Raw genomic sequence first — 26,606 nt, 5'->3', positions numbered from 1 at the left:
ATATTACTGTAACTTTGTTGCTTAAAAATATGTTGTAGCTTTATTTATTCTGAACCCATGAATCATGAACTTACAAGAACTGACATAGCGCAGCCATTTTCATTTACTGCCTTTCAGAGTGAAAGATGAAGTGACCCAGATAGCCCATGAGATAATGCTGAGTTTCTAAGAGAAACAGGTTTTGTTTTGTTTTTCCCAATTAGGTATCCTATAATTCAGCATGTTCTTATAATCTTTGGATGTAGTTTCCCCTACCACAATATTAGAGTTTTCAAATAATTTCAGAGTTATGAAACAATAACCAAGATACCAGGAAAGGGGCTAGAGAGATGGCTCAGCAGTCAACAACACTTACTGCTTTTATAGTGGAACCAAGTATGATTCCAAACAACGACATTTTAGCTCTCAACACATACACACAAAATTAAGTAAATGAATATTTTTAAATAGTCTAGGAAATCCACACATATGCTTTAGCCAGCTCCAATCAGTGTTAAAGCATCTTACATAGTATGGTGAAATGTTCACAGTTATGAATATCACTTATACATTTTTTCCTAACGTAGAATTTTATGTCACATTAATGTGCTACTTTAATTTTCTGAAGTTTTTGTATTTCTTTGTCTCTAATGGTCTGGACAATGTGTATGTATGTGTGTATATGTGGGAGGTGTGTAGAAAAATTATTTAATATCAGAATAGAAAGTAAAAATCATCCCACAAGGTATTATTTTATTAAACATTCTATCATGTGATAGAATTTTTAAAACATATCATATAGATTTGTTGAGATTCTGGAGATCTTAGCATGTTATTCCTAGGAATATAATCTGTATAAACCCAGAAAAACAGAAATTATACATCAAAAGGCTTCTTAAAATGCATTATTATTATTATTATTATTATTATTATTATTACAACCAACCACAGTTTCTCCTCCCTCCTCTCCTTCCAGTCCTCACGCCCCTGCTGACCTCCATTCTGCATCCCTCATCCATCCACTCCTCCTCCATTTCCCTTCAGAAAGGCAGTACTTCCTGGATATTAACCAAACTTACTGTGTCAAGTTGCAGTAAGATAAGGTACTTCTTCTTTTATTAAGGCTGAATAAGGCAACCCAGTATGAGGAAAATACTTCCAAGAGCAGGCAAAAGAGTCAGAGCCAGTATGAGGAAAAGGTTTCCAAGAGCAGGCAAAAGAGTCAGAGATAGCCCAGGCTTCTACTGTTGGTGTTCTAGAAGACCAAACTACACAACTGTAACATATATGCAGAAGACGTGGGGTCAGTCCCATGCAAGCTCCCTGATTCAGGCTCTGTGAGTCCCCATGAGCCTTTGTCTGTTGATTCTGTGGGTTTTCTTGTGGTGTCTTTGACCCCTCTGGCTCCTATAATCCTTGTGCTCTTCCATCTTTTCATCTCCATGCCTCCCTTTTCAATTGTTCTTCTCCTGTACTGCCTTTATTGCTATTGAACCAAAATGTAGAATCACATCCTTAAGAATTCGCATCTGTGGTGAAATACTGACTTAAAAACAAAGCAAAAATCAAGCAATAAATGAAAAGGTGTGTTTTTCAGTTTTTGTTATCACACTGGCTTCCATTGCCAAGCAGTGAAAGGAAATTAACAGGGCCTTTAAAGTCTTCTCACATAAGAAAGTCACTGTCTTCCCTCACACTTCATGCTCAGAACTCAAGAAAATTTTCATAAACAAATTAAGTTCCAAGAATAGCTTCATTAAATACTGTAGGAACCTTGTCTCTCTGATAAAGATAAATCAAATTTCCTTCTATCTTACCTGATTCTAGTCTCCTGCCCTCCAGACCTTAACAACTGGATCACTCTTTTTTTTCATTTAATGTAAATTTGAGCAATAATTTCTTAGAGCCTTTTCCAGAGGTCCCTATCCCAGACAATAAAGCTATAGACCACCTTCATGTCATAGTAGGCTAATAAATATGGAGGAGAGGCTACGTGGATGGTGGAGCCACTCTGACTCAGGGTCCTGGAACCTGGTGTTTTAGTTCAGCCTGACCTCATGTTTCTGTGTATCCATGTATTTGAAAGTCATTTTGGAATGGATACAGAAATTGTGGTACATCTACACAATGGAATATTACTCAGCAATGGAAAACAAGGAAATCATGAAATTTGCAGGTAAGTGGTGAGATCTGGAAAAGATCATCTTGAGTGAGCTATCCCAGAAACAGAAAGACACACACTATATACTCACTCATATAGACATATAATATAGGATAAACCTACTAAAATCTGTACATCTAAAGAAACTAATCAAGAGGAAGGACTCTTGCTAAAATGCTCAATCCCTATCCAGAAAGGCAAAGAGGATGGACATCAGAAGAAGGAGAAAAGAGGGAACAAGTCAAGAGCCTGACACAGAGGACCTCTGAAAGGCTCTGCCCTGCAGACTATCAATGCAGATGCTGAGGCTTATGGGCAACCTTTGGGCAGAGTGCAGGGAATCTTACGCAAGAAGTGGGAAACAGTAAGATCTGGAGAGGACAGGAACTCCACAAGGAGAGCAACAGAACCAAAAAATCTGAGCACAGGGGTCTTTCCTAAGACTGACACTCCAACCAAGGACCATGCATGGAGATAACCTAAGACCCCTGCACAGATGTAGCCCGTGGCAGTTCAATATCCAAGTGGGTTCCATTGTAATAGAACAGGGACTGTCTCTGACATGAACTGATTGGTCTGCTCTTTAATCACCTTCCCCTGAGGGGGGAGCAGCATTACCAGGCCACAGAAGAAGACACTGCAGCCACTCCTGATGAGACCTAGTTAACTAGGATCAGAAGGAAAAGAAGACCTCCCCTATCAGTGGACTTGGGGAGGGGCATGCGTGGAGAAGGGGGAGGAAAGGTGGGATTGGGAGGGGAGGAGGGAGGGAACCACAGGGGGGATACAAAGTGAATAAAGTGTAATTAATAAAGAATTAAAAAAATAAATCATTTTGTTGTCATTATTGTTGTCGTTGCTGCTGCTGCTATTTGGTACAGGGTCTTGATAGGTAGCCCAGGCTAGCCTCCAACTCATAATCTTCTACCTGGTTACAGACATACACATCTGGACTTATTTGAAGTTCTATACTTAAGAAAATATTCAGGCTGGTTCCAAACTCTAGAAACTCCATTATATGCCCAAGACCATATTGTCCTACTTTCCAGATACATGATTCTAGAAGATAGACAATATGGACTGTCTTTTCTGAGATACTAAACGATAAAACAGAAATATTTTTTTTATTTACATTCATCTTTCCTTCAAGCCCTCTGTCTGTCTGTCTGTCCATCAGTCACGAGGTCTAGGTTAGAACTCAGTGGAAGGCTCTCTCACCACCTTCCCATAGGAGGGTACAACCTTGCCAGTCCACAGAGAAAGACAAGGCAGCTAGTTCTGATGAGCCCTGATAGGTTAGGGTCAAATAGAAGAGGAGGAGGACCTCTCTTATCAGTGGACAAGGGAAGAAGAAGGAGGGAGGGTGGGACTGGGAGGAGATGAGGGAGGTGCCCCAGCTGGGACACAAATTGAATAAATTGTGATAAATGGTAATAATAATATAAAAAGATATAGTTTACATGCTAAGAAAAAAAAAGGAATTCCAACCTTTAGGAAGGTCTAAAGTATAACATGAAGAAGGTCTAAACTGTAACGTTTTCATTTCTAACTTACTTTCGGTCTTCAAGAGATCCCTGAATGAGCATTGATGCTGCCCATAGTTATGGTACTTTTTACACTATCTTATTATTGGTACTAAAGATTGCCACTGTCAGGCAAGCACTCTAATAGTGACATATATCCTCAGCCTACTTTTTATTAAAAACTGTTATTAAAATTTTTTACAGCTGATATATGTAGTCATGAAGAAGTTAGAAAGCCTAGGTTCTGCTCTGATTGTATTATTTATTAGTGAGGCACGTGAATTGCTTTCAGAACTGACACTGCCTCTATAGTTTTCATCATCCCCACCCTATTTGTGTCATATGTGGACTTTGAAGGCACACAACATGCATTCTCATCTAAATTGTTGACAGATGGTGAACAGGACACTGACAAGGCCACAGCCTCACTGCCCTAACTGACATCAGTCTCACATTTAATAGATAAACACCAGCTATGATCCATACCTTAGACAAGAGATTGATCTTTTCCAAGGTAGTTAAATCTCATAGTTTCTATATTTTACTTCCAATTCAGCCTTCCAGAAATGTTCTTACTATATGTACATTGTATATGTATATATAATGTAGATTAACACTCACATAGGAGATTTCGTTGTTTTCATCTTAAAGTTTTAGGAGATACAGGGATTTTTTTTTCCCATTTCACTAACTATCTAATCGCGAATGCTAGAACTTCACCAAACACACAATGAGTCTTCATTAAAGCAGTTCAGAATTCAGCCATGTGGTATAAGCATGGTTATAAGTTTGAAAGATCCCTAGGAATCCTCAACAATGAATAGTAACTCACTTCTCCAGCAGCCCAAAAGAATACAGGGAATTTTGTAGATGTCATAATAAGACACTAAATATTTTATTACTTTTCAGTCTTAGATGGGTAATATTTTGTGTAGATTTTCTGAAGCCCATGTTATGATAAGAACATAGCACATACATGATTTATAAATGAGTGCTTTGGGTGTGTACTCATTTTTCTCCTTGTCTTCAAAAAAACATTATTTGGAGATAGGTGTTTGCAAGCATCAGAGTTATATTCTCTCACAGGATGTAATTTCTGTTGGTTAGGTTATTTTACAGCAGGGGTAAAAAAATAGGCCAGGTTTCAATGCCTTTAAGATTCTGTCTGTGCTCTCCTCTCATCTGAAGTTCTTGATCCTTACACACAAATTGAAAGGAGAGTGCAGAGATCATTTCTTTTTTGATCTTGGTTAATATGGCCTTTCTTGCCCTAGCTGGACCGTTAAGTCCCCATCTCACTCTGAGCCCAACATCAGCACTGACACAATCCTCTTGGAGGATCACCTAATTGCTTTCCACCCACAATTTGTTCACAAATTTCGTCATCTCTCCTAGCCCTGGTGGTGAGATGGCCAGCATTTATGTCTGACATGGGACAAATTTCTCGTCTATCTTCTACTCCAAGCGACCCTTCTGTCTCTCTACGTTTGTTGGTCATGCACATAATCAGTCTACACATAGATTTTATTTTCTGTACTGAAATGTTCTTATTTTTATTCATTCTTAAGATTTATGAATAATTATAAAAATATACCATAACTGTATCTCCCATATTGATAATTTATGATCACTTACAAAGGTGAAGATCTATTTGCTATGCCAATGCCAGTACTTTCCCAGAGATGCTGGCCATTATTTTCATGTGTCTTTGTAGCGGAATTTTTTTTTTTTTTTTTTTTTTTTTACTTTGGGTCTACTAATAGACCCAGTAAATTGGAGATTTTCATTTAATAGACTGTAATAAAGTACTTAGAGATTTACTTCGTTAGTTTTATGAGCTGATAAGGAACTATCTCCTAGATCTATTATTAGGCAAATTAACATGTAGCTAAAAGTATGATAGCACTAAACTTTAAAAATGATAAAAAGGAATTTTGATAAGGCCTCACAAGCTCTTTAACTGTATTCACTTTAATGTCTGAATCTCACTGGCCTTACCAATCACCTTAGGGCATCAGATGTGTTGTTGATTTAAAATCTATTTTCTGATTCTCCTTGCTCTGTGATTTTTTTTTTTTAATTTGGAAATCATGTGCACTGACCTGGCTATGGTGCATGGTATGCAGACTCTCATATTCCAATCTATTCCACACACATTTAGAGAAAATACAGAGACAAAGAAGAGTAGGAAAATAGAAAATATGAACTTGACTAGAAATGTAAATATGATGTAAGAAGCAAACTCAGGGCCAAAAGAGCAATTTGAAGACAATGGGGGTAAATCAGTGCCGCAGAGAGGTTTGTCTTGGTCTGTTCACACCTGGTCCAGTGGTTCCCCTAGAGTAGACACTGAACTTCATTCACTAGTCCCCCAAGAAATATTCGCATGACCCTGGGTATGTAGGTCTGTAAAACAGGTACAGAAAGCAGATATTTATTGATAACAAATAATAAATTAATTTATGTTGAAACAATTTTGGGATATGTAAAATTATATATAATTTTAACAGCTGTTAAAGACAAAAGAGAAAACCTCACGCTATGGAGGTGCTTATTTCTGCAACTGTGACTCGAGTCTTCACTGGCTGTTTGACACTGCAGGACACAGTTTCACCAGTGTTTCTCAGAACTGATCCATATTTCGATTTCACAGTTATCCAACCTGAAAACTATACTTCACATAGATTGTAACACAAAACATTGCAAATATATTTATGGTCCAATGACAATAGTTCAGATTCTACTTCTAATCTGGGGCTTTTGTCACCAGAAACTGAGATGCATGAGTTGTCCTTTAACTCCGATGTTTCCCCAGTGGTTGCGTCGGAAGTAATGGCAGCTATGCGCTCTGTCTCGGACATGCTGACTGGCACCAATTCACTCTGCATTTCTTCAGATCTGCTCCTGCTCTTCATTTACATCTAAGAAATCAAATATATTTAAAAAATTAAACTAAGGTCCTTTACACCTTTGCACACACTCTCTGACGTGGCCATAAAGTGCACCACTCACAGTCTCCCTAACAAGGCCCTTCCCTAGAGAGAGAAGAGACCAGCCAACCCAGAGCAGACACGGCGCAGGGCCACTGCACTCTCAGCACCTCTCCTTCTTGGGGTGCCAGCCTCACTAGTTCACGCTTAAGGGACAAATATATAAATGCTTGTGCATTATATCTTAATATCAAGCCAAAATTCATTTAAGGATTTGTTGTTATTGCTTTTGGTCTGTATGAAATTTGTATCAGCATGTCAAATATAATTTTTTAATTAATAGTTTCAATATACTTCGATCCAAAGATACATTAATTAAGTACTTACATGTTGTGGAATGATGGTAGGACTCTGTTTTCTGTAATCAGACCATTCTGTTTCTGTGAGCGCTGAGAGCATGAAGACGCTGGGATTTTAATGGGCTGTGTCTAGACCCTAAGCAGAGGTGTCGCATGGAGCATTCCCTGCCATCGTGTGACATAATGATGTTCATGGTACAAAGTGCACATCTCGTGTGTTCAGAAAGTTGCCAGTGAAGTTAGTTATGTGAATGTGAAGTCTCTCTTGTGAGTGATCTCCAAAATACCGGAGGTCCACCTCACATTTGGTTTTGAATTAATTTTTGGTTGTTGTACAATCATAAATCTTTCGTTGCCATGTGTGTGTGTGTGTGTGCGTGGATGTGTGTGTACCTTCCACCTTCAGTTATGTAATGTCATATGAGACCAAGACCCACAGCAAGAGGTTAGGCTCTTGAAGTGTGCTGATTCCTTCTGACATGTTTACATTAAAAGCTTTACTTCTGCAAAGCAGGTTGTGCAACAAACATCTTCCCCTTGCCATTACCATTCTGATGTGTATGAATTCCTTTACTCTTCATCAGAAACTCATTCTTCACTGTTTCCTACACACACACACACACACACACACACACACACACACACACACAAACAAACAAACAATTTATGAAAAATACCTTCAGTGTAAATAGGCTTCTGGCATGAGGCATAAGGATGTCAAGGTTGCCATCTATGCTGATTTCACAGTAGACCATTATGCACAGGAAAATGACAATTGCCTTTTATTTCTCGTGTCTACTTATTGGCTTCTTATTTGTTGTTCATAGGAGGTAGCTTTGTTACTAGGGTGAGATCTAGACTAAAGAAAAAAAAAACAGGAAGAAAGCATGTCTCTTAGGCTAAAGTGAGAGGTTAAAATGACATCCAGGCTTCTTTAACACAGCTTGTTTTTGTTTGTTTGTTTTGTTTTGTTTTGTTTTTCCTGATTGTACAACAGATGAGACCTCAGGTTAAACTACCTTGTACAAGAGTAAAAGTTGTGGCTGTAGCCAGGGGTCTCCTGATGATGTTTGCTTTAAAGAGGACAATGCAGCCAGTTCTGATGAGACCTGATAAGCTAGGGTTAGATGGAAGGGGAAGAGAAACTCCCCTATCCATGGACTTGGAAAGGAGCATAGGAAGAGATGAGCAAGGGAGGGTGGGATTGGGAGGGGAATGGGGAGGGGGCTACAGTTGGGATACAAAGTGAATAAACTGTAATTAATATAATAAATAAAATTTAATTTAAAAAAAACTCTCATGGCAAGTAAAGGGCCAGCCCAGAATCAAGGAGTGCAGCTGCTAATTAATATCTGCCAGCCACACTGCTGCCTCTATAGTAGCCAGGCTTGCTTGCTTCTGAGTTAGTGGTTATTGAGGATGCCTGTGATACGTGAATCTTCCATCAAAATAAGGAAAAGGAAAGCAGAGGTCTCTCTCCCTCACAGCCTCCATCTCCATGCCCTGGATGCTGTTATGCATTTCTAAATCTGAATAAGTAGGTGCTATCCAGTCATAGTATTTATTTTTTAATACTTGCTCTGCAGTTATCTACTTCAGGACATTTGTGGCTCTGCAGCATTTATTGAGCACTATATTAAAGTGGGATAAACTCAGACAAAATGCCAGGAGAATGATAAACTGTGGCATTTCTGAGTTCCTCTGTAGAGAATGTCTACAAAGGCTGCTGCATTGGCTGGTTGTACTTCACAGGGCTGACATCGCACTGCTAGCATTCGTGGTGCTCCGTGTCAGGCTGGGTTTAGTTTCTTCGCAGCCTCGGCTCTGGTGATCCTTAGAGTGGTATTATAAAATAGCTGTCAGTGGGAACACCACCTTGAGATACCAGTCGCAGAGAGGGACTAGGCTGCATCAGGCTACACCCCAGCTTTTTCAGAAGAGTGGACCTATCTAGCATGGTCAGTAAGATTTCAGTTCAGTTTCCCCCAAGGTGCACACACAGGCAGGAGATGCGTTCTTCCATCTGGGTGATTACGTATTGTACTGATTCCATTTTTTCCCCTCAATGCTCAGGGTTGCACCCAGAGCTAAATGCAAAGCAGGTAAGTGTAGCAGTAGTCAGCCTCGTCTTCAGCCATATTTCCTTAACTTTATTCGTCTTATGTCTCTCTTTTTTTTTTCATTCTCTCAGGTGTTAAATTTATTTCATTTAAAAAGACAACTACTTTCACATGAATTAATATGCAACATATTCTCACATTAACTCAGGCAAATTATCTGACGTCTTAAACCTTTTTTGTTAAGCAAGTATTATTTTTTTCCATAATTTTATTTTTCTCATTAGTTACATTTTGTTAATTCTGTATCCCAGTTGTATCCCTCATTCCCTCCCCAGTCCCACCCTCCCTGCCTCATCTCCTCCCTGCCCCTTTCCAAGTCCACTAGTAGGGGAGGACCTCCTCCCCTTTCATATGACTCCCTTTTGTCAGGTATTTTCAGGACTGGCTGCAAAGTCCTCCACTGTGGCCTAACAGTACTGCTCCTCCCTTGGGAGGTGGGGAGGTCAAAGAGCCAGTCATTGAGTTCCTGTTAGAAATAGTCCTTGTTCCCCTTACTATGGGAAACCAATTGATTACTGAGCTATCACGGGTCACATCTGAGCAGAGGTTCTAGGTTTTATCCTCTCATGGTCTTTGGTTGAGTGTCCATCTCAGAAAAGACCCTGTGCCCTTATGTCTCTTAGAGTCAAATGCAAAGCCTTCCCCTTGCAGGTGGTGCTTAATGATGATGCCTAACTGTATTTCACCTCACTTTTATTGTTCTACTTTTAAAACCCCAGACCTCTTTACTTGATTTCCATGTGGATAACTTTCTCTCTTTTTCTTTTTTAACCAAGACTAGGCCCACACTTACTCTTTATATTTAAATGGAAAATGTTTCTACCACCATTGTTTATCAGTCACCTAGGTGAATATTCCTGGAGTTTTGATCCAGTTCCTTCCACAGTCAGCCTGGAGTGCTGCTTCCTGAGATTCTACCTACAGGGGATGAACCATTTTCCCTGGATGTTCCAATGGCATCCCAAATGTTAGAATATTCTTCCCATTCATCTGCATCTCTGAACTTTTTATGGGAAGAATTCGTTGGCTTTGATTTTATTTACCATGAGCTTGGAATGCTGAATAAGTAAATAAATGAATTTTGCTTTCACATAGTTGCTGTCTGGTTTATGGACTAGTACGTATTGAATCTTTGTTTTGACTATTGACCTGTGAAAACAAACAATTTTTATACATTATTTCTGCTAGTGGTGCCCATGTTATCCTAAAAGTTTATAATGCCAACATTGCTTTCAATTTCATGGGTGATTATTAACTTCCCAATGCATCTCTTCAAAATAAAATGAGATAATAGAAAAGAGCAAGCTCAGCAACACTTTCTGAGCCCTCACTGTATAACGGAAGCATATTTTGGGTGGGATCTTCAGAATGAAACCCAACACTTCACATCCACCACACTGGCGCTCCGCCTTTCAGCTATTAGCTAACTTTGTTATTACTGACAACATTGAACAGGCTACCCTGGAACTTCTGTCCTGGGGGCCTTAGGCTCTCAAGTGGCTGTGATGATAGGCATGAACTACCAGTTTAAACCATGTCAGGAATTTTACGTGTGTGTGTGTGTGTGTGTGTGTGTGTGTGTGTGTGTGTTCCAGGAAATCTTGTTTTTTGCATTAAAAAATATCTAAGGTATAGGCATGATTCTAGAAGTCCTAAAAGGATAACTGACTCCTTTTTCATTATTGTTACTACTACTACTACTACTATAATTAATTATAATTTATTCACTTTGTATTCTGCCTGTAGCCTCCTCCCTCATCTCCTCTCATTCCGACCCTCTTTCACTCTCCCCTCTCTATATCCTTCCCCTAGTCCACTGATAGGGGGAGTACTCCTCCCCTTCTATCTGACCCTAGCCTATCAGGTTCCATCAGGAGTGCCTGGATTCTCTTTCTCTGTGGCCTAGTAAGGCCACCTCAAAAAGGGGAGGTGATTAAAGAGCAGGTGACCAAGTTCATGCCAGTGACTGCCCCTGTTCCCCTAGTAGGGAACCCACTTGAAGACTCAGTCTATGAGCTATATCTGAGCAGGAATTTTAGGTCCTCTCCATGCATGATTCTAGGCTGAGGTATCAGTCTCTGCAGAGCCCCCAGGGCCTAGGTTTTGTTTGTTTGTTTGTTTGTTTGTTTTGTTTTGTTCTGTTGCTCTCCTTGTGGAGCTTCTGTCCCCTCCAGGTCTTTCTATCTCCTTCTTTCCTAAGATTCCTTGTACTCTGCACAAAGTTTGGCTGTGGGTCTCAGCATTTGCTTCAATACCCTGCTGGGTAGAATCTTTCAGAAGCCCTGTGTGGAAGGCTCCTGTCCTGTTCCCTGTCTTCTCCTATTTCTCATGTCTATCCTGTTTGCCCTCTGAATGAGGATTAAGCCTCTTCTCTATGGTCCTCCTTGTTATTTAGCTTCTTTAGGACTATAGATTTTAGTATGTTTATCCTTTACTATATGGCTAATATCCATTTATAAGTGAGTACATACCATGTGTGTCTTTCTGCCTCTGGGTTACTTCACTCAGGATGGTTTTTTTTCTAGTTCCATCCATTTGCCTGCAAATTTCATGATTTCCTTGTTTTTAATTGCTGAATAGTATTCCATTGTGTAAAGGTATCACAATTTCTGTATCCATTCCTCAGTTGAGGGACATCTGAGTTGTTTCCAGAGTCTGGCTGCTACAAACATGGTTAAGCAAATATCCTTGTTGTATGGTTGAGCATAATTTGGATGAATGCCCAGGAGAGGTAAAGCTGGATCTTGAGGTAGCACTATTCCTAATTTTCTGAGAAAGCACCAATAACTGACTCTCTTAAGTGAGAACCAACCTAGAAAAATTATGTTTAAATTCAGTCATCTATAGCTGAGTTCCAGCAATAAGAATTGTGAAGGCAGAGAAGGGTGGAGTTGGGTGTTCCAAGCATTTATATTGGCATGACACAGGTCTGAAGAATTTTGTTTAAAGAGGAAGAAACTTTCCTACAGACAAAAAAAAAAATCAAACCTTTAATTAGATAATCCTGAACCATTGTTTTTCATCTTTTATAGAAGCCTTCTATTGGAGTCCTAAGATGGAGTAACATTTGAAATAATAACAAACACTGACTACTAAACCAGTATTTTCTGTTTTTAGTGCACACACAAACATTCGTACAAACACACACAAGAGGTTTGAGAGTGTGTGTGTGTTGCACATTGTGTGAGGTACATACATGTGAGTGTGTAGTGCCCATTGTCATGAATATGCATGCAGGTGCCTGAACAGGACCTTCTGTATCTTCCCCTATCACCCTCAGCAATATTCAGACCCTGGAAGCGGGGTCTCATTAACCTGGAAGCTTGGCCATTTAACCCAGGCTAGCCTTGCCATGAGGTTCCATGAGTCCTCTCCTCTCCAACCACCCCTTCCTGCTCAGAGCTGTGCATGTTATATGCATGTGCAGCCATGCTTGGCTTTCCACAAGGGTGATGGGAATTCAGACGCAGGTCCTCCTGTGTGCAGAGCAAAGTCTCTTGCCCACTGCGCCATTTTCCAGTCCCTTATTTTCCTTTTTACTCTTATGGCTTAAGCTCTTGTCTGGAGAGGCCACTGTGGCTTCAGGCACTGAGTTCTGGGAGGTGGAGAGCCGTGATTATGGACCAGCAGGCCCCATAATATTTAACTATAGTGACAGTGAAGGGGTCACCTACTGCATGTACTCAAGCTGTTCCCAGTGACACACAATATTCAAATTCATGCTACACGTTTTTTTGAGTGAAATGATAAAGGCCTTATTAGGGATTGTCTGCTTCCTGGGAGAAGAAGAAAGAGGGATTTAATGTTTAGAACATAGACTTTGAATTTCAGGCCATGCATCAATCAGAGACATCTTACTGACAGTGATGATAATCGGTCCTTAAGGAGACTGCTTTTGTAAAAATGAAGAACAGCTAAGCTAGAGAGGCCCGAGACTATCTGAGTTGGGAAAATGAATTCAAATAAAGAGTTCTGAGGATGTTCCTAAGACACTGATTAATGTACTTGTTTCATTGAATCTGTAGACCTTTGTTCTTTTTCTTTCTCTCTTTTGTTCCCTCCTATTTTTTTTTTTTTTTTTTTTTTTTTTTACTTTTCATCTTCCTACTTTTTTGGTTTTTTTAAAAATATATTTCACACTCAAAATTTTACTATTATATGATAATACCTATGACTATAAATGCTTTAAAAATGCCTCCAGTAGCTATATTTGTTGTATGCAGATATGTATGTGTGTGGGCATATATGTTGTGTATGTGTGTGTATGTGTTTGTGTGTTCCTGTGTTTTTTGTATGGAAGTACTTGTTTAGGGAACAGGTTACTCTTGCATTTGGGGAAACACACAAAGTAATTGCTTACGGCAAAAATGAGCCATATTTTATAGTTTACATAAAAATAAGTATTTGCTAAAAGGAAAATGTTCTTTGTAAGTTGGGTATATTTAACAGAAGTGGCTTTTTAATTGTGTCCTTGAGACCACAATGGGGATGAAGCAGAGCTTTCCAAACTACAAGCAGCACTATTCAGCGCTCACTGAGGACTGTGTAATGGATGTGGCACTTTAGGAGTGGTGAAATCTTTTAGTGTGTCTGATGATGAGGCAGCGAAAGTGAGATGAGGTCTGTCATGTGCAGTTTGAGGCTCCGCGTGAAATCCTGAAGTGATGTGCACTTTTGAACTCTATCTTCAAGGATGCTGGGTTGAATGCCTAGGGAGAAGACTGCAGGACCAATTTTGAAGTATCTGAGTCTTTTCTTTATAAAAATGGAACCAATTAATTTTCTGCGAATCCTGCTCAAAATGAAGCACAAATGTACTTACGTTTACGTGATCCTGCACTGTAAAAATTCTGGGCTAACATGCGATTGCCTGTGTCATTTGTAAACTGGAATAATCATGTTCTATCCGGTCTCTAACGAGTATAGAATAAGTTTTCCTTCTACACCGATATATGAGGATATGGATTTTTGACATATTAGAATTTGAGAGGCATCTACATTTCTTTTTAGTTTTGTTGGTCCAACGCTGCTGAGAATGGTCACTTGCCTCAGGTGGTTTTGAACTTCTTGGGTCACATGATGTAAACAAAAATACTCAGACTTTTGTAAATTTCAACTCACCAACTTTTATTACATTGGTTTGCTCTGTGGGTCCCTGTGCATGCCTGGCACCTACCTGATGAGTCCGTCAAATCTGGTGTGCAGTGTGTGATGAGATGACAAGAACACACGTGTTCCACTTTTAGGACATACATGCAACCCGTGCTGTGATGACAAGAATGCTTGTATTCCACTTGCAGGACATATTTCCAAGTCTGAGCTAAAGGACACGCAGTATTTTTGCCAGAGATTCATTAAAGTTTTTATTTCAAGGGGAAACGTTTCTGTTAGGCTCTATACATAAACAGAGCAGATATGTTCCCAGGATTACGGTCTCAGAACTGGAGGCATTAACAGTCTGTGGGCTTCACTGAGGTAGATATGAAGTTATTAATGCAAAATGTTCCTTTTTGTGTTTCTCCATTCTTTAGGTCTGTGATGGGATCAAACAAAGAACCAGACCTTGTGCATCTCGAGGCCAGGACCATGGATGGTCGTAAGTAAATCAACTATGCCCCAGTGTCCATGGCGGTCTTAGTTCTATCAGTCTGTCCTGAACCAAGTCTGCAGCCACAAGAGTGAAATCCACATCATCTGTGGATGGGGATGTTCCCTGTGTCCAGAAATCCAGATTTGCTTAATAGTTTTAGTACATGCATGTATTTATAAAGAGCTATTAGCCTATCTCTGTATATATCCAGATTTATTTCAGTTTAGATAAATGCAATACTGGGACCACCCTAACCCAATCAGTATGTCCCTATAGAAAAGTCTGTCATGCTGGATTCCCCTGGGACAGAAGGACATGCATGTGCACACAGAGGACAACAGCAGAATTACTCATTTCTATCGACCCCTTTCTACTTGATTTTCAAAAGATCTATTTTATTTTGTTTTATTATTTTATTTTGTATGTATGAGTGTTTGCATGCATGAATGTACACGTGCCACGTTTGCATGTGGAGGGCAAAAAAAGGCACTGGATGCCCTGGAGTTAAGAATGGTTGTGAGCTGTTACTGGCTGGTTTTTATATCAGCTTGATACAAACTCCCGTCATAAAAGAGGAGGGAGCCTCAATGGAGAAAATACCTTCATAAGATCCAGCTGTGGCAAGCCTGTAGGGCATTTTATTAATTAGTGATTCACAGAGGACCCAGCCCATTGTCAGTGCAGCCACCCCTGGGCTGGTGGTCCTGGGTTCTATAAGAAAGCAGGCTGAGCAATCCATGGAGAACAAGGTAGTAAACAGCACTCCTTCACGGTCTCTGCATGGGTCCCTGTTTCCAGCCTCCTGCACTGGGTGAGTCCCTGCCTTCACTGCCTTTGATGATGAACTGTCATAAGAAACTGTGAGTCAAATAAACCTTTTCGTCTTCATGGTTCCTGCTGGTCATGGCATTTTATCACGGTACCAGTACCCCAACACACACACACACACACACACACACACACACACACACACACACACTTTTTATGCAAAAAGGTCTCTCGCTGTCCTGGAAGTATTCATGTAGGCTCAGCCAGCTGGCCAGTGAAGCCCAGTGATCTACCCATCACCTCCTTCCAGCACCAGGGTCGTCACTTTAAACCGCCCATGTGCAGCTTCTGTTATAGTGTGGATTCCAGGGCTCAAACTCACATCCTCGTGCTTTCAAGGCAGGTGCTTTGCCTACTGAGCTATTCTCCTAGTCCCAAGCTACTCGTTTCTAAAGAGTTGCATTGTTGCCACTACTATTTTGTTCTGTTTTGTTTTGTTTTTCAGTTCCCTCATTTTGTTAGACACCATCCAGGTCATACCTCATTGTTGTGCTCAGAGATTCTCACAAAACACTTTGAAAGAAAGGAAAAAATGAGTTATCTCCCAGTAAGCCTCACCACAAGCAATGGGAGAGGGAATTCATTAGCCTCTATTGCCACCCTGTGATGGGTCTTGTCAGCCCCATTAGACATGCCACAGTGAAGAGCTTCAGTTAGTGGGGATTGTGGTGTTAAGTACATGACATCCAGAGAGATAAGGTACAAATCCAGAATTCAAACCCATGTATAAAAATATCTCAAAATACCAGTCGCTGTTAGTACCTCCTTGAAAATACCATTGCAACCTTTCATATCTCATTTTTCTCTGAAAATTAAGAAAGTCCAGTCATGGATCTAAGTTAGCATTGACTGAAAAAGCCCCTGGTGACACTTATGCCAAGTATTTTAGGTAATTCACACAATTATTCCTGATAGTTTTTTAGACTGTTACTTCAATTTTATAGATGAGAAAACATAACAGAAGTGTAGGTAGTAATATCTGTGGGATATTTGGAGGATGCACAGACAGTGGTATCTTCAGGTGAGAACAGAAAAGCAATGTGTATAAAACCCTGGGCGCAGAAGCACTTCTCTGTTTAACCCTGAAGCAATGCAAGTTTTCTTCACCTGCTCTGGTCCTGAGGACTCTCTGCTGAGATAATACGTATAAGTAACAACGAAACAAGTAATAGAGAATGATGGAATTAGGGAGAGAAGGGAGCTAGTACAAGAGGATTAAGGGAGAAAATCGGAGAAGGATAGGCTTCATATATAAAAGATAATGAAAATGAGCCGTCTGACCACTACCAAGCAAAGATGTAGTCACATGCCCAGCATTAATCCAAAGGGTGAGCATCCTTTGCTCCCAGAATGTTCCTTAGATTTGGAAAGAAGCTGACTCACTTTCCCATAACACCTGTCTCCCTCTCCTTAGCTCTTATCAGTACTAAGGTAGAAGGTAACTGCTCTCTGTAACCTCAAGGCAGAAAAGTAAGTCATCCATGGAAGACAAATCCCAAAAGCCACATGTTTTCCAGGACTTCCATTTGAATTCTTCATGGGATGTTTCTTCTCCGGAGAGTGTACTTCCCCTTTGGAGCATGCATATTTTCTCTGACATGCTCATGGGGAGAACAGAACAGGGTTCAAGGCTGACCACTCTTACCTCTTCTACATCTAACTAGGGCTTTTGTGTATGCTATTCTCAACAGTGCACCTGACAGAAAAGTGACAGAAAAGTTCCTTAGCAGTTGGAGCTTTTCTCCCGCTGCTGGGCATTCTCTGGGTAAGCCTTCTTTTCCTCTGCAGCAGGTGATAGTATCTTGGACTCAGGGTTCAGGCATACTGTACACCACAGAGAGAAACCTTTTCCTGAGCAAAACAAGCACCCATCTGCTCTCAAGATCTCCCTGACTTCCCAATCATCTAATGGTGGTGAGAAAAGTCAGCTTCCTTCTGTGGCAGAGCATAGCATGGTGCCTGCCCATTTCTCCACCCTGTAGTGTCCACAAGCCCTGACTTCAGGCCTGTGAATGTGCTTCTGGCTGTTTGAACTAACTCACCAGGTTGTATGTTTCCCCACATGAAGCACATACTTGCCTTTGCTGTCCCCTGGATACCTTCCTTTCTTCCTCCTACCCTGAACAGCCAAGTGCAGTTAATCACTAGAATACAGGTGAAGTGTATCTATTTGGGGAGCCAGGCTCAAACTCCCAATTTCATACAGTATGTTTGATATTATCCAACAATTTTTCTTCATCTCTTTGAAATTCTACATTTCATATATATAATTATGTAATCAGCTTTTCCTGCCCATCCATTGGCCAGAGCAGGGGTCACATGTATGTTCAATGTTCTGTCTCCAGCACATGCCACAGCAGTTTCCTAATTATGTGAGAATGAGGAGGTATGCAGGCAAATGATTCTAGGGATCAATACTGTCTATTTCATCTCATGTATTAGATTGCCTAGAAATGTTGAAACATTATATTTCATGCTTTACCATTCATGTAGGGCTCATCTAGGGATCTTATTAAAAAGTGAACTCTGGAATAGGACAGGAGCCTACCACAGTGGGACCCTGAAAGAATCTACCCAGCAGGGTATTAAAGCAGATGCTGAGACTCATAGACAAACTTTGGGCAGAGTGCAGGGAATCATATGAAAGAAGGGGGAGATAGAAAGACCTGGTGAGGACAGGAGCTCCACAAGGAGAGCAACAGAACCAAAAAATTCTGGGTCTAGGGGTCTTTACTGAGACTGACAGTCCAACCAAGGACCATTCTTGGAGATAACCTAGAACCTCTGCACAGATATAGCCCATGGTAGGTAAATGTCCAAGTGGGTTCCCTAGTAAGGGGAACAGGGTCTGTCTCTGACATGAACTCATGGGCTGGCTCTTTGATCACCTCCCCCTGTGGGGTGCAGCCTTACCAGGCCACAGAAGAAGACAATGCAGACAGTCTTGATGAGACCTGATAGGCTAGGGTCAGATGGAAGGGGAGGAGGACCTCTCCTATCAGTGGACTGTGGGAGGGCATAGGAGGAGATGAGCAAGGGAGGGTGGGATTGGGAGGGGACAAGAGAGGGGGCTACAGCTGGGATACAAAGTAAATAAACTGTAATAAATTAAAAAAAAATAAAAAAGTGAACTGTGTTTCAGCAGGAGCTTAAGATTCTGCATCCTCAGTGCTGCCAGTGGTCTGGGCTACGTATTAATGCACTTTCGTAGCAAAGTCTCACAGCAGAAAACTAATAAAAGAAAGCACTACACGGAGGTTTGGGGATCATGCTGTTTTCCTGTTTGTGGCTTCCTATGTCACATAACCCAGTAAGGCCATGGCTCATCCCTGTGTATTCTTACAGTTTACATTGCTCTGTACTTATGGAAGGCATTTTGCTTCATAATATCAAAGTGCCATCCCAGGCTCCATTCTCACAAGGCATCATATATACATATATACATACATATATATATAATCACTTACAATTTATTTATCTGCTTTATCTTATTCTCTTTTCATTTTTGAAAATGCAGCATCTACCAGAAACTACCCAGAAGTGAGAACAGTAGCTAATAAAAATATTCAGTAAAGGTGTGCAATTTGAGAAGAGATCCCTTTCAAAATTAAACAGTAAGGAGGAATACCAACTAATTGAAATGGAAGATTGAGTCATAACATCTGACCTGCTTCAAAAAAAAGATAAAAGGAATTATATTGACTCTATAACCCCTGGCCCCCTCAGCCTCTCTGTCTCTTACTCCCTCCCTCTCTTCCCCACTCTCACTTCCTATCTTCAAACAATCAGCAACCTTGGCTCCAGGTAACAGAAACAGAAGGGAAGACAGAAGGAAAGCACAGAGTTCAGAGTGGCCAAGCAGAGAGCACATTTATCAAAACACGGCTGCAGGCTGGTCAGTTGCCCCAGAAATTCCAGTCTGTGTTATCTCTTCACATCACTTGTCTGAAATACCTCTTTGGCTTTTCATCTTTTCATTGTACTTCAGGGAATTCCGAGCTTGTCATTCCAGGTTATATACTCTGGATTGCACAGTGTATTCCAAGGTAGTGTATTTCTATACTTTAAAGAAGAAATTTTTTTGTACTATAAAATTCAGAAATTATGTTGCCAAAGCATTTAGATGTTCAACACAGAAAAACTGCTTGACTTGCCAATTTGGCTCATCCCCATGTGGGAGACAAATGCTCCTCTGGATTGGTTAAGCCCAGTTTCATCTTGATGTCATATCAGATGTCCTAAGATTACAATTATAATTCATTTGAATTTCAATGGCATCCCAAATTTGAAGGAACGTGGATACTGGCAAGCTTCATTTTATGACTGGTACAGATACCAATTACCTCCTGAAATGCATATTCCTTGTGATGTACATAAGCTTCATTTCATGACTGGTACAATCTCCTGAAATGCATATTCCTTGTGATGTACATAAGCTTCATTTCATGACTGGTACAATCTCCTGAAATGCATACTCCTTGTGATGCACATAAGCTTCATTTATGACTGGTACAGTCTCCTGACATGCATACTCCTTGTGATGCACATAAGCTTCATTTATGACTGGTACAGTCTCCTGAAATGCATACTCCTTGTGATGCACATAAGCTTCATTTATGACTGGTACAGCCTCCTGACATGCATACTCCTTGTGATGCACATAAGCTTCATTTATGACTGGTACAGTCTCCTGAAATGCATACTCCTTGTGATGTACATAAGCTTCATTTATGACTGGTACAGTCTCCTGACATGCATACTCCTTGTGATGTACATAAGCTTCATTTATGACAGGTACAGTCTCCTGACATGCATACTCCTTGTGATGCACACACGTGACTAGGATGATGCTGCCCATTCACTACATTTTGTCTTGGCAAGAAAAGCAGAAAGTAACAAGAATAATTAAAACCAATCATACAATGTGGCACTGGAAAACTACGAACATGGTCACTAAACATAGCTTTTGTTAAAGGCTTCCATTTTCCGCTGAGGACCAATTGACAGGCCTCCATCTGGGACGTAAAGATTTTACTGTTTTACTATCTCTGCGAGTATAACTGTGTGTGCATTTACTTTACATGCACTCAGTACGGTACACAACAAAAAGGAACTCAAGTTCTGTAATTTACCTCATCTGTGCATGTGCATAGACAGATAGATAGATAGATAGATAGATAGATAGATAGATAGATAGATAGATAGATAGATCACCAGAGAGAAAAAGCTGACCAGTCCATTGCACTGAAAGCTTAGTGAAAAGCCATGTCTCATTTGATTCTTGCTCTCCATCTGAAACATAGCTCAGAGCTTGAACTAGTCAAGATTCAGTGAGTGATGCCGTAATGATATGTGAGCACCATTGTGCAGGCATTTTGTCCCAAACAAAAGTGTGACTGTGGGGTCTTTGAGTCCATAAGCAGGAGCACAAATCAGCTAACAACTCTCTGAAGTTGAATGTCACATTCCATGATTGTGATTTTTGACAAAAAAAAAAAAAAAGAGTAACATTTAGTGTTTCACATGGCAAACATAGGTGTATGCATAGTTAAGCATGTATATGCTGATCTGTAAGCACACAGCATGTTGACAGATCTTGCAGAGCCAAGTTTCACCCTCATTGTTGTCCTCTTTTACTTCTGAAGCTGAAACCTGAGACAGTGCCCTGAATGTTTGTGTCCTAGTGGTGATCTATGTTAGTATGGACTTAAGACAAGGGACACTTTTTAGTCTAAGAGTCTATTTACACAGCTAATGGTAACTTTGCAACAATGGTCTTGAGGACTAATCACTTTCACTGGGGAAAAGAGGCCTTGGTCCTTTAGCCACCTGTGAAAATGACTGCCCCAAAACTGTGAAATGAACCTCAAAGCAGCTCATTATAAATGGAGGTGAAATAAAGCAAATTTCACAGCTTTATTTCATCGCTAAGCCTATTAATTCTGTCTTGCGTGAAGCCCAGACATCTCCTTTATATTTTCTATCCTTTACCATTACAATATTTTCTCCACATTGACGGATATTCATACTGGTGACTGGAAGATACAGGGGAATCCAGAGCCTAGCTCTTCAGTGTGTCTATCCAGCGTTGAGCTGGTTTCACTGGAAGCAGAAGTCACTTCGATAGCAAGGGCTTTGCTAAGAAAAGCAGAAATGCAGCACCAGAACTGTGTTTCATAGTCACCCACTCAAGGCAAACCCACTTAATGGCCATAGTTCTCCTTACTTGGAAGTGGCAGTCATCTTGGGAGAATTAAAAGGCAGGTTAATCACCTATTAGAGAAATCTTTCTTCAACTCAATAATAAAATGGTTTCTTATTTTTCTTGTTCATACAACTCTGTATAGATGTTTCTTTTATGTTATCATCTCATTTTGAAATTTCAAATCTCATTTCTATAGTTTCTTGTTCCCAACTTAACCTCTATGAACTGTGTGAAAGCAGGGAATATGAATCCTCTGTGTGTGGTGGGGAGGGGAGATACATTTGCACGTTTCTTTACAGATACACTCATATAGTTACTCATGTTGAAAACCACTGGGACACAGCTAGTGTTGGGGAATTTCTGTTTAAAATCTCTCCATATTTGTGCACTGGCCTTCAATGGCTTTATGCTTGGTCATCACATCAGATGTTTATATTACACAGTGAACTGTAGTCTAATAACAACTATCTCAGAAAAGATTGACCTTGCCCTATTTCAGACAATTCTGATGTGCATACATCTGTATTCTATTTAGTCAGTAATCACTCATGCCTGCCCAACAGCAACAAAAGGGTGGTTGCTGCAAGTATACACCTGAGCGGGAGAGACACCACTTTTAAATCCTTAAACATTGTCAGCTTGTGTCTCAAAATGTGTGTGGCCATACAGAATTCTGCAATCAGCAGGTTCCTGTGTTGCTTTTTAGACTCTCAGCAATCAAGACTCCTGTGAATGAATTTTTAAACGTAACCCAGATGGTGAGCAATAGAACATGCCACGTTCTTTTGTTTAAATTCGTGTTCAGTTTGGAATGAACATGAGAGTTTTCATTTGATCCACTTTGTGGTTTGATTTCTTCCTCAGTGAACTTCAAAAAATAGCAATTCTCTGTCATATGTTACAGAATACTAACACTTCTTCTTCTTTTTGGACAGAGTATGACATATATCTATCTTACTAATGACATTCCAGCAAGCAGTTGGTGATATTGATTCCCACAGTGAGCCTTTACATGTTTCCTCTTTTAGTCAGTATATGAGTAGTGTCTAAGGTGGAACCTTGGAAGGGGTTAAAGGGCTCAATTTTCAGTAAGTAAGCTTATGATTGTGACAGGTGACCATTTTCCAACAACAGAACAAATGTACCCTCACCTCTCTTCCGTGCTCAAGTAGAGCATCAAGCTTTGGAGAGAACAGAGGAGCTGGCCTCAGTCACAGTTCTTCCTGATGGCATCCGTTGGATTCATTTTCCATCGCAAGTTTCTGAATTTGAGGTGCTGCTCTTTTGTAATGAGGCTTCCTGATGTAGTAGCCTAGAATCATCCCCTAAAACATACCAGGAAGCTATGTAGTAAGGGAACACAGTGTTCCTTACAATGCACACCTTACGATGATATTACCCTAACAGGCTCAAGTAGGCCACTTATATTTTGGATGCTTTCATAGCCATTTTGTACTACTTCCTCTGCCTCCTATATGCCACTCCTTTGCCAGGAGATCCACACTTTTTGTAAGGACAAGATACCAGAGATGCTCAGAAAATCTATACTGTAACTAAGGGCAGATCTTTTCTGTTGGGTCCTTATAATCTCTCAGGATTCAGCAGCAGCGGTCTGTATGCATGTGTGTGATGACTTTTAATGAATGGAAAACTACAGATTTTCTGACTCTAGCTTTCAATAAACCAGGGTCATAAAGGTGCTTACAGATCCACATGAATTTCTTTTTATCCTGAACATTGAAAAACAGCAATAAAAAACACTATGAATTGCTCTTAGCTTGTTTTCAGCCCTTGGAGGCAAGTGCTGTTGTTATAACCCTCATTAAAATAGGAAAGGGAATAAGGCTTACAATGATTAAGTGCTTTTCCCACAGTGATTGTGCTAAGATTTAAGGCCAGTCTGGTTTAATCCAGGTCTTGTATTTATTTATTCAACATATAATGTTGGGTACCTCCTCCCATGGTCCAGAATGAGAAATGGAGGGATGCTGCCAAAGCCCTCTTCTCATAGAGGTTAGTTTCTAGTTGTAAAGACAAATTGTTAACAAGTACATAAAGTGTTTACCTGAAAAATCTGTACACAGACATGTAAAAGAGCACAGCAGAAGCCCAGACAAAGGTTTAAGGAAACTTATAAGGAGAAGAAATCTTTGGAAAGGTGGCATTTGATAATTGAGGCAAAATATTATGAAGGTAAAGTAGGGTATGGTGTGGTGGAAAAACACACAGGTTGGGCCAGGAAATTAAAAGGACAGGGAGTTGGGAGTGCCCAGTCAATGAGTGGACTACCGAGTGAAAGGTAAGTGTGTCCTTTGTCTGTGCAGTCCATGATGGAAGACAGAAATAGTAGTGTGCTCTTTATTGGGAATCCACCCTGTTCCAAGCATGATAATTACTATAGAGAGTAGTAAGCAACCCAATGATAATATGTGGCAGAATGGTTAATTCAATGTATCTACTTTGAACACAGGGGCTGCTGTTTCTTGAGCTGCTTCTCTCCTAGAATTAATCTCATGACATGCAGATATATAAATATATGTAAATAAACAAGTCTCTAAAGCAAGACAAATGAACACAAATGTTGCAGGAAAGAAAGTGTGACCAGTGAGTTCGCTCAACAGGTAGAGACACTTGTCACCAACACCTGAGTTCAGTCCTCTGGGATCCACATGATAGAAGTGGAGAACTGACTCTTACACAGACCATCATATATGCACTAAAAAGAAATAAAACGTAATGTAATTATTAAAAGAATGGATGTTTTCTTCCCTATGCACTAAACTGGTTTCACTATTTTCTGCTTCCTCTCCTCCTTTCCAATTTCATTATGGCTTTGCTTCTTTTTCTTTCCTTCTTGTCTCTCCCTCTTCATCTCCACTTCTTGCCCTCTCTCTCTTCTTCCACTTTCTTAGTAATATTAATTTGGAAATAATAAAAAAAACAACAATGTACTTCTCACTAATCAGCATTCAGTGTGATCTATAAACCTGACTTAGGTCTTTCTGAACTTCAGTTGTCTCTGTGTGGGCATCTAATGTGGTTAGGTGTTTCTGGGACCACGTGGACTACTCTTCCTCCACCATGGCCCACATTCTCTCTTGACTTTGTGCCCAGAAATCATTGTTTTTGGGGTGATGGTTTAGTTTTGTTTCTGTGTTTTTGTATCTTGTACATTTTATTGGGCTTTTCTGTAACTATCCTAACCCACATAAGGTAATTTCCCTCTCTTCACAATAGAGCAAATTATAAATGAGCTTATGTCTTCAGGAGTCTAGACTGTGAAAAATGTAAATCTACAATTCATTAAATGATAATATTAAATGAAAAGAAAAACCCTCTCTTGCCAGATCATCTGGTAGTGATAGGAAGGTTGGAAGTTTCTTACATGTAGATAGAACTCAAAGGATATACTTGCATATTATTTTGCAAATCGTTTAAATAATTTTTTTGTATTTTCATTATTGTTTAGAATTTTAATGATCTCTTGTATTCCTAATCTCATGCTTGGCAAAACTCTTATTATTCTAGAGAATTCTCTGTTGTGTCACAGCCTGTAAGTGCCCACTCGACCAGTAGAAAGACACTATTCAGTTTAGGAACGTATCTCAGTGATATGACATGTGCCTAGCACTTTCTAGGCCATTATTCTCTGACAATACAAATAAAGGAAGAAATTAATTAAAATAATTAAAACAAATAATTTTAACATAATTAAAATATTTTTAAAAAATAAAAGAAAAAGAAAAATTAATAAGACACACTGGTCCCAAATAAATAAAATTTAAGAACTAAAAAATGTTGATTCACAAGGTCATCATGTCAAAGCATGCCATCCAAAGATAGATAATTTCTCAGCTATGGCTTAACTTTGATGAACACATTTTGAGGTAGATGTTACTCACTTTTGAAGATATCAGTGTCTAACTGGCATGTGACACAGAGGATGCTGACGACCAATTAAAAGTACACAGAGACTGCAGCGTGTTGCTGTGCCCCTCTCTGTCTCTCTGTCTCTGTCTCTGTCTCTGTCTCTCTGTGTGTGTGTGTGTGTGCTGGGTAAGGATATTTAATATAAAGATTTAGAAAACAAGTAATAAATTGTCAGCAAGGACATAAAATGTTCTATGCAAATGTTTGGGTTTTAAAATTTGTTCTGCTTTAAAGTTGAAAATTAACAGGAAATAGGAAAGCTTGTAAGTGCTTTGCATGGCTATGTAGATCACACTTTTGTTGATAATTTTCTGCAATACGAAGGCATATGAAAGTCCTTGGAGCTAAACACATATTTCTTAAATAATAGAAGGAATGCATACAGTCCCATAGGTGCATGATAGGTATTTTAGTTTTTGTCTGTCATTTAATAGCACATGAATTTGAACAGATCCCACTCCTAAATCTTGGTTTCTTCACCTGTAAAGGAAAAAAAAAAAAGCACTCTAAATTCTGCAAAGTTGAAAAAGAAAAAGCCCTTGGGATCCACTTGGCACAGTTCTGACCCAGAAGAGAGGCTGCTCTGGAGATTTTGGAGGTTAACGTTACAGCTGCTGTCAATGGAGACATTCCGAGCCCTGTCTGAGCCTCAGGAAAAGCTTCAGTTAAAGCCCAAAAAGAATTTGAATGGAGAATCAGGAGAGGAAAATGCCTGCAGATCTCTGTGCATGAAGCTAGGGCATCTGCCCGCTGGGAGTAATCATGCCATTTTGAAATAGTAGAGATCCTGAAGACGTGAGCTGGCCTGGGACATCAGAGATGTTTGTTGCGTCTTGGCAGGAGCAGGAAAGAAGCAGATAAAGACCTATCAGACCTTAGAGCAAGAGTTTGAGTTATCACATCAATTTTTAGTCTAAATTCTAAAAGCTCTCCTTCCAGAGAGTCTGCAGACCAGCTCAGGAAATGACCCCACAGTAACCT

At 39.9% G+C, this 26,606-nt stretch overlaps 1 protein-coding gene across 6 annotated transcripts in view; it reads left to right on the top strand.

Annotated features, from left to right (window-relative positions):
• The window catches only part of Sorcs1 (sortilin related VPS10 domain containing receptor 1), a 510,611-nt gene that overhangs the window by 357,909 nt on the left and 126,096 nt on the right, over positions 1–26,606 (top strand). For all 6 annotated transcript variants that reach the window (XM_060390928.1, XM_021648752.2, XM_021648751.2 and 3 more), the window contains exon 6: positions 14,604–14,668. In XM_060390928.1, the coding sequence (XP_060246911.1) occupies positions 14,604–14,668 (65 nt within the window). The remainder of the gene's footprint in view (positions 1–14,603; positions 14,669–26,606) is intronic.

The sequence above is a fragment of the Meriones unguiculatus genome, chromosome 1 (assembly GCF_030254825.1).
Source record: "Meriones unguiculatus strain TT.TT164.6M chromosome 1, Bangor_MerUng_6.1, whole genome shotgun sequence".
NCBI lineage: Eukaryota > Metazoa > Chordata > Mammalia > Rodentia > Muridae > Meriones > Meriones unguiculatus.
Note: the sequence above shows the minus strand (reverse complement) of the source record. Positions and strands in the feature narration are given on the sequence as shown.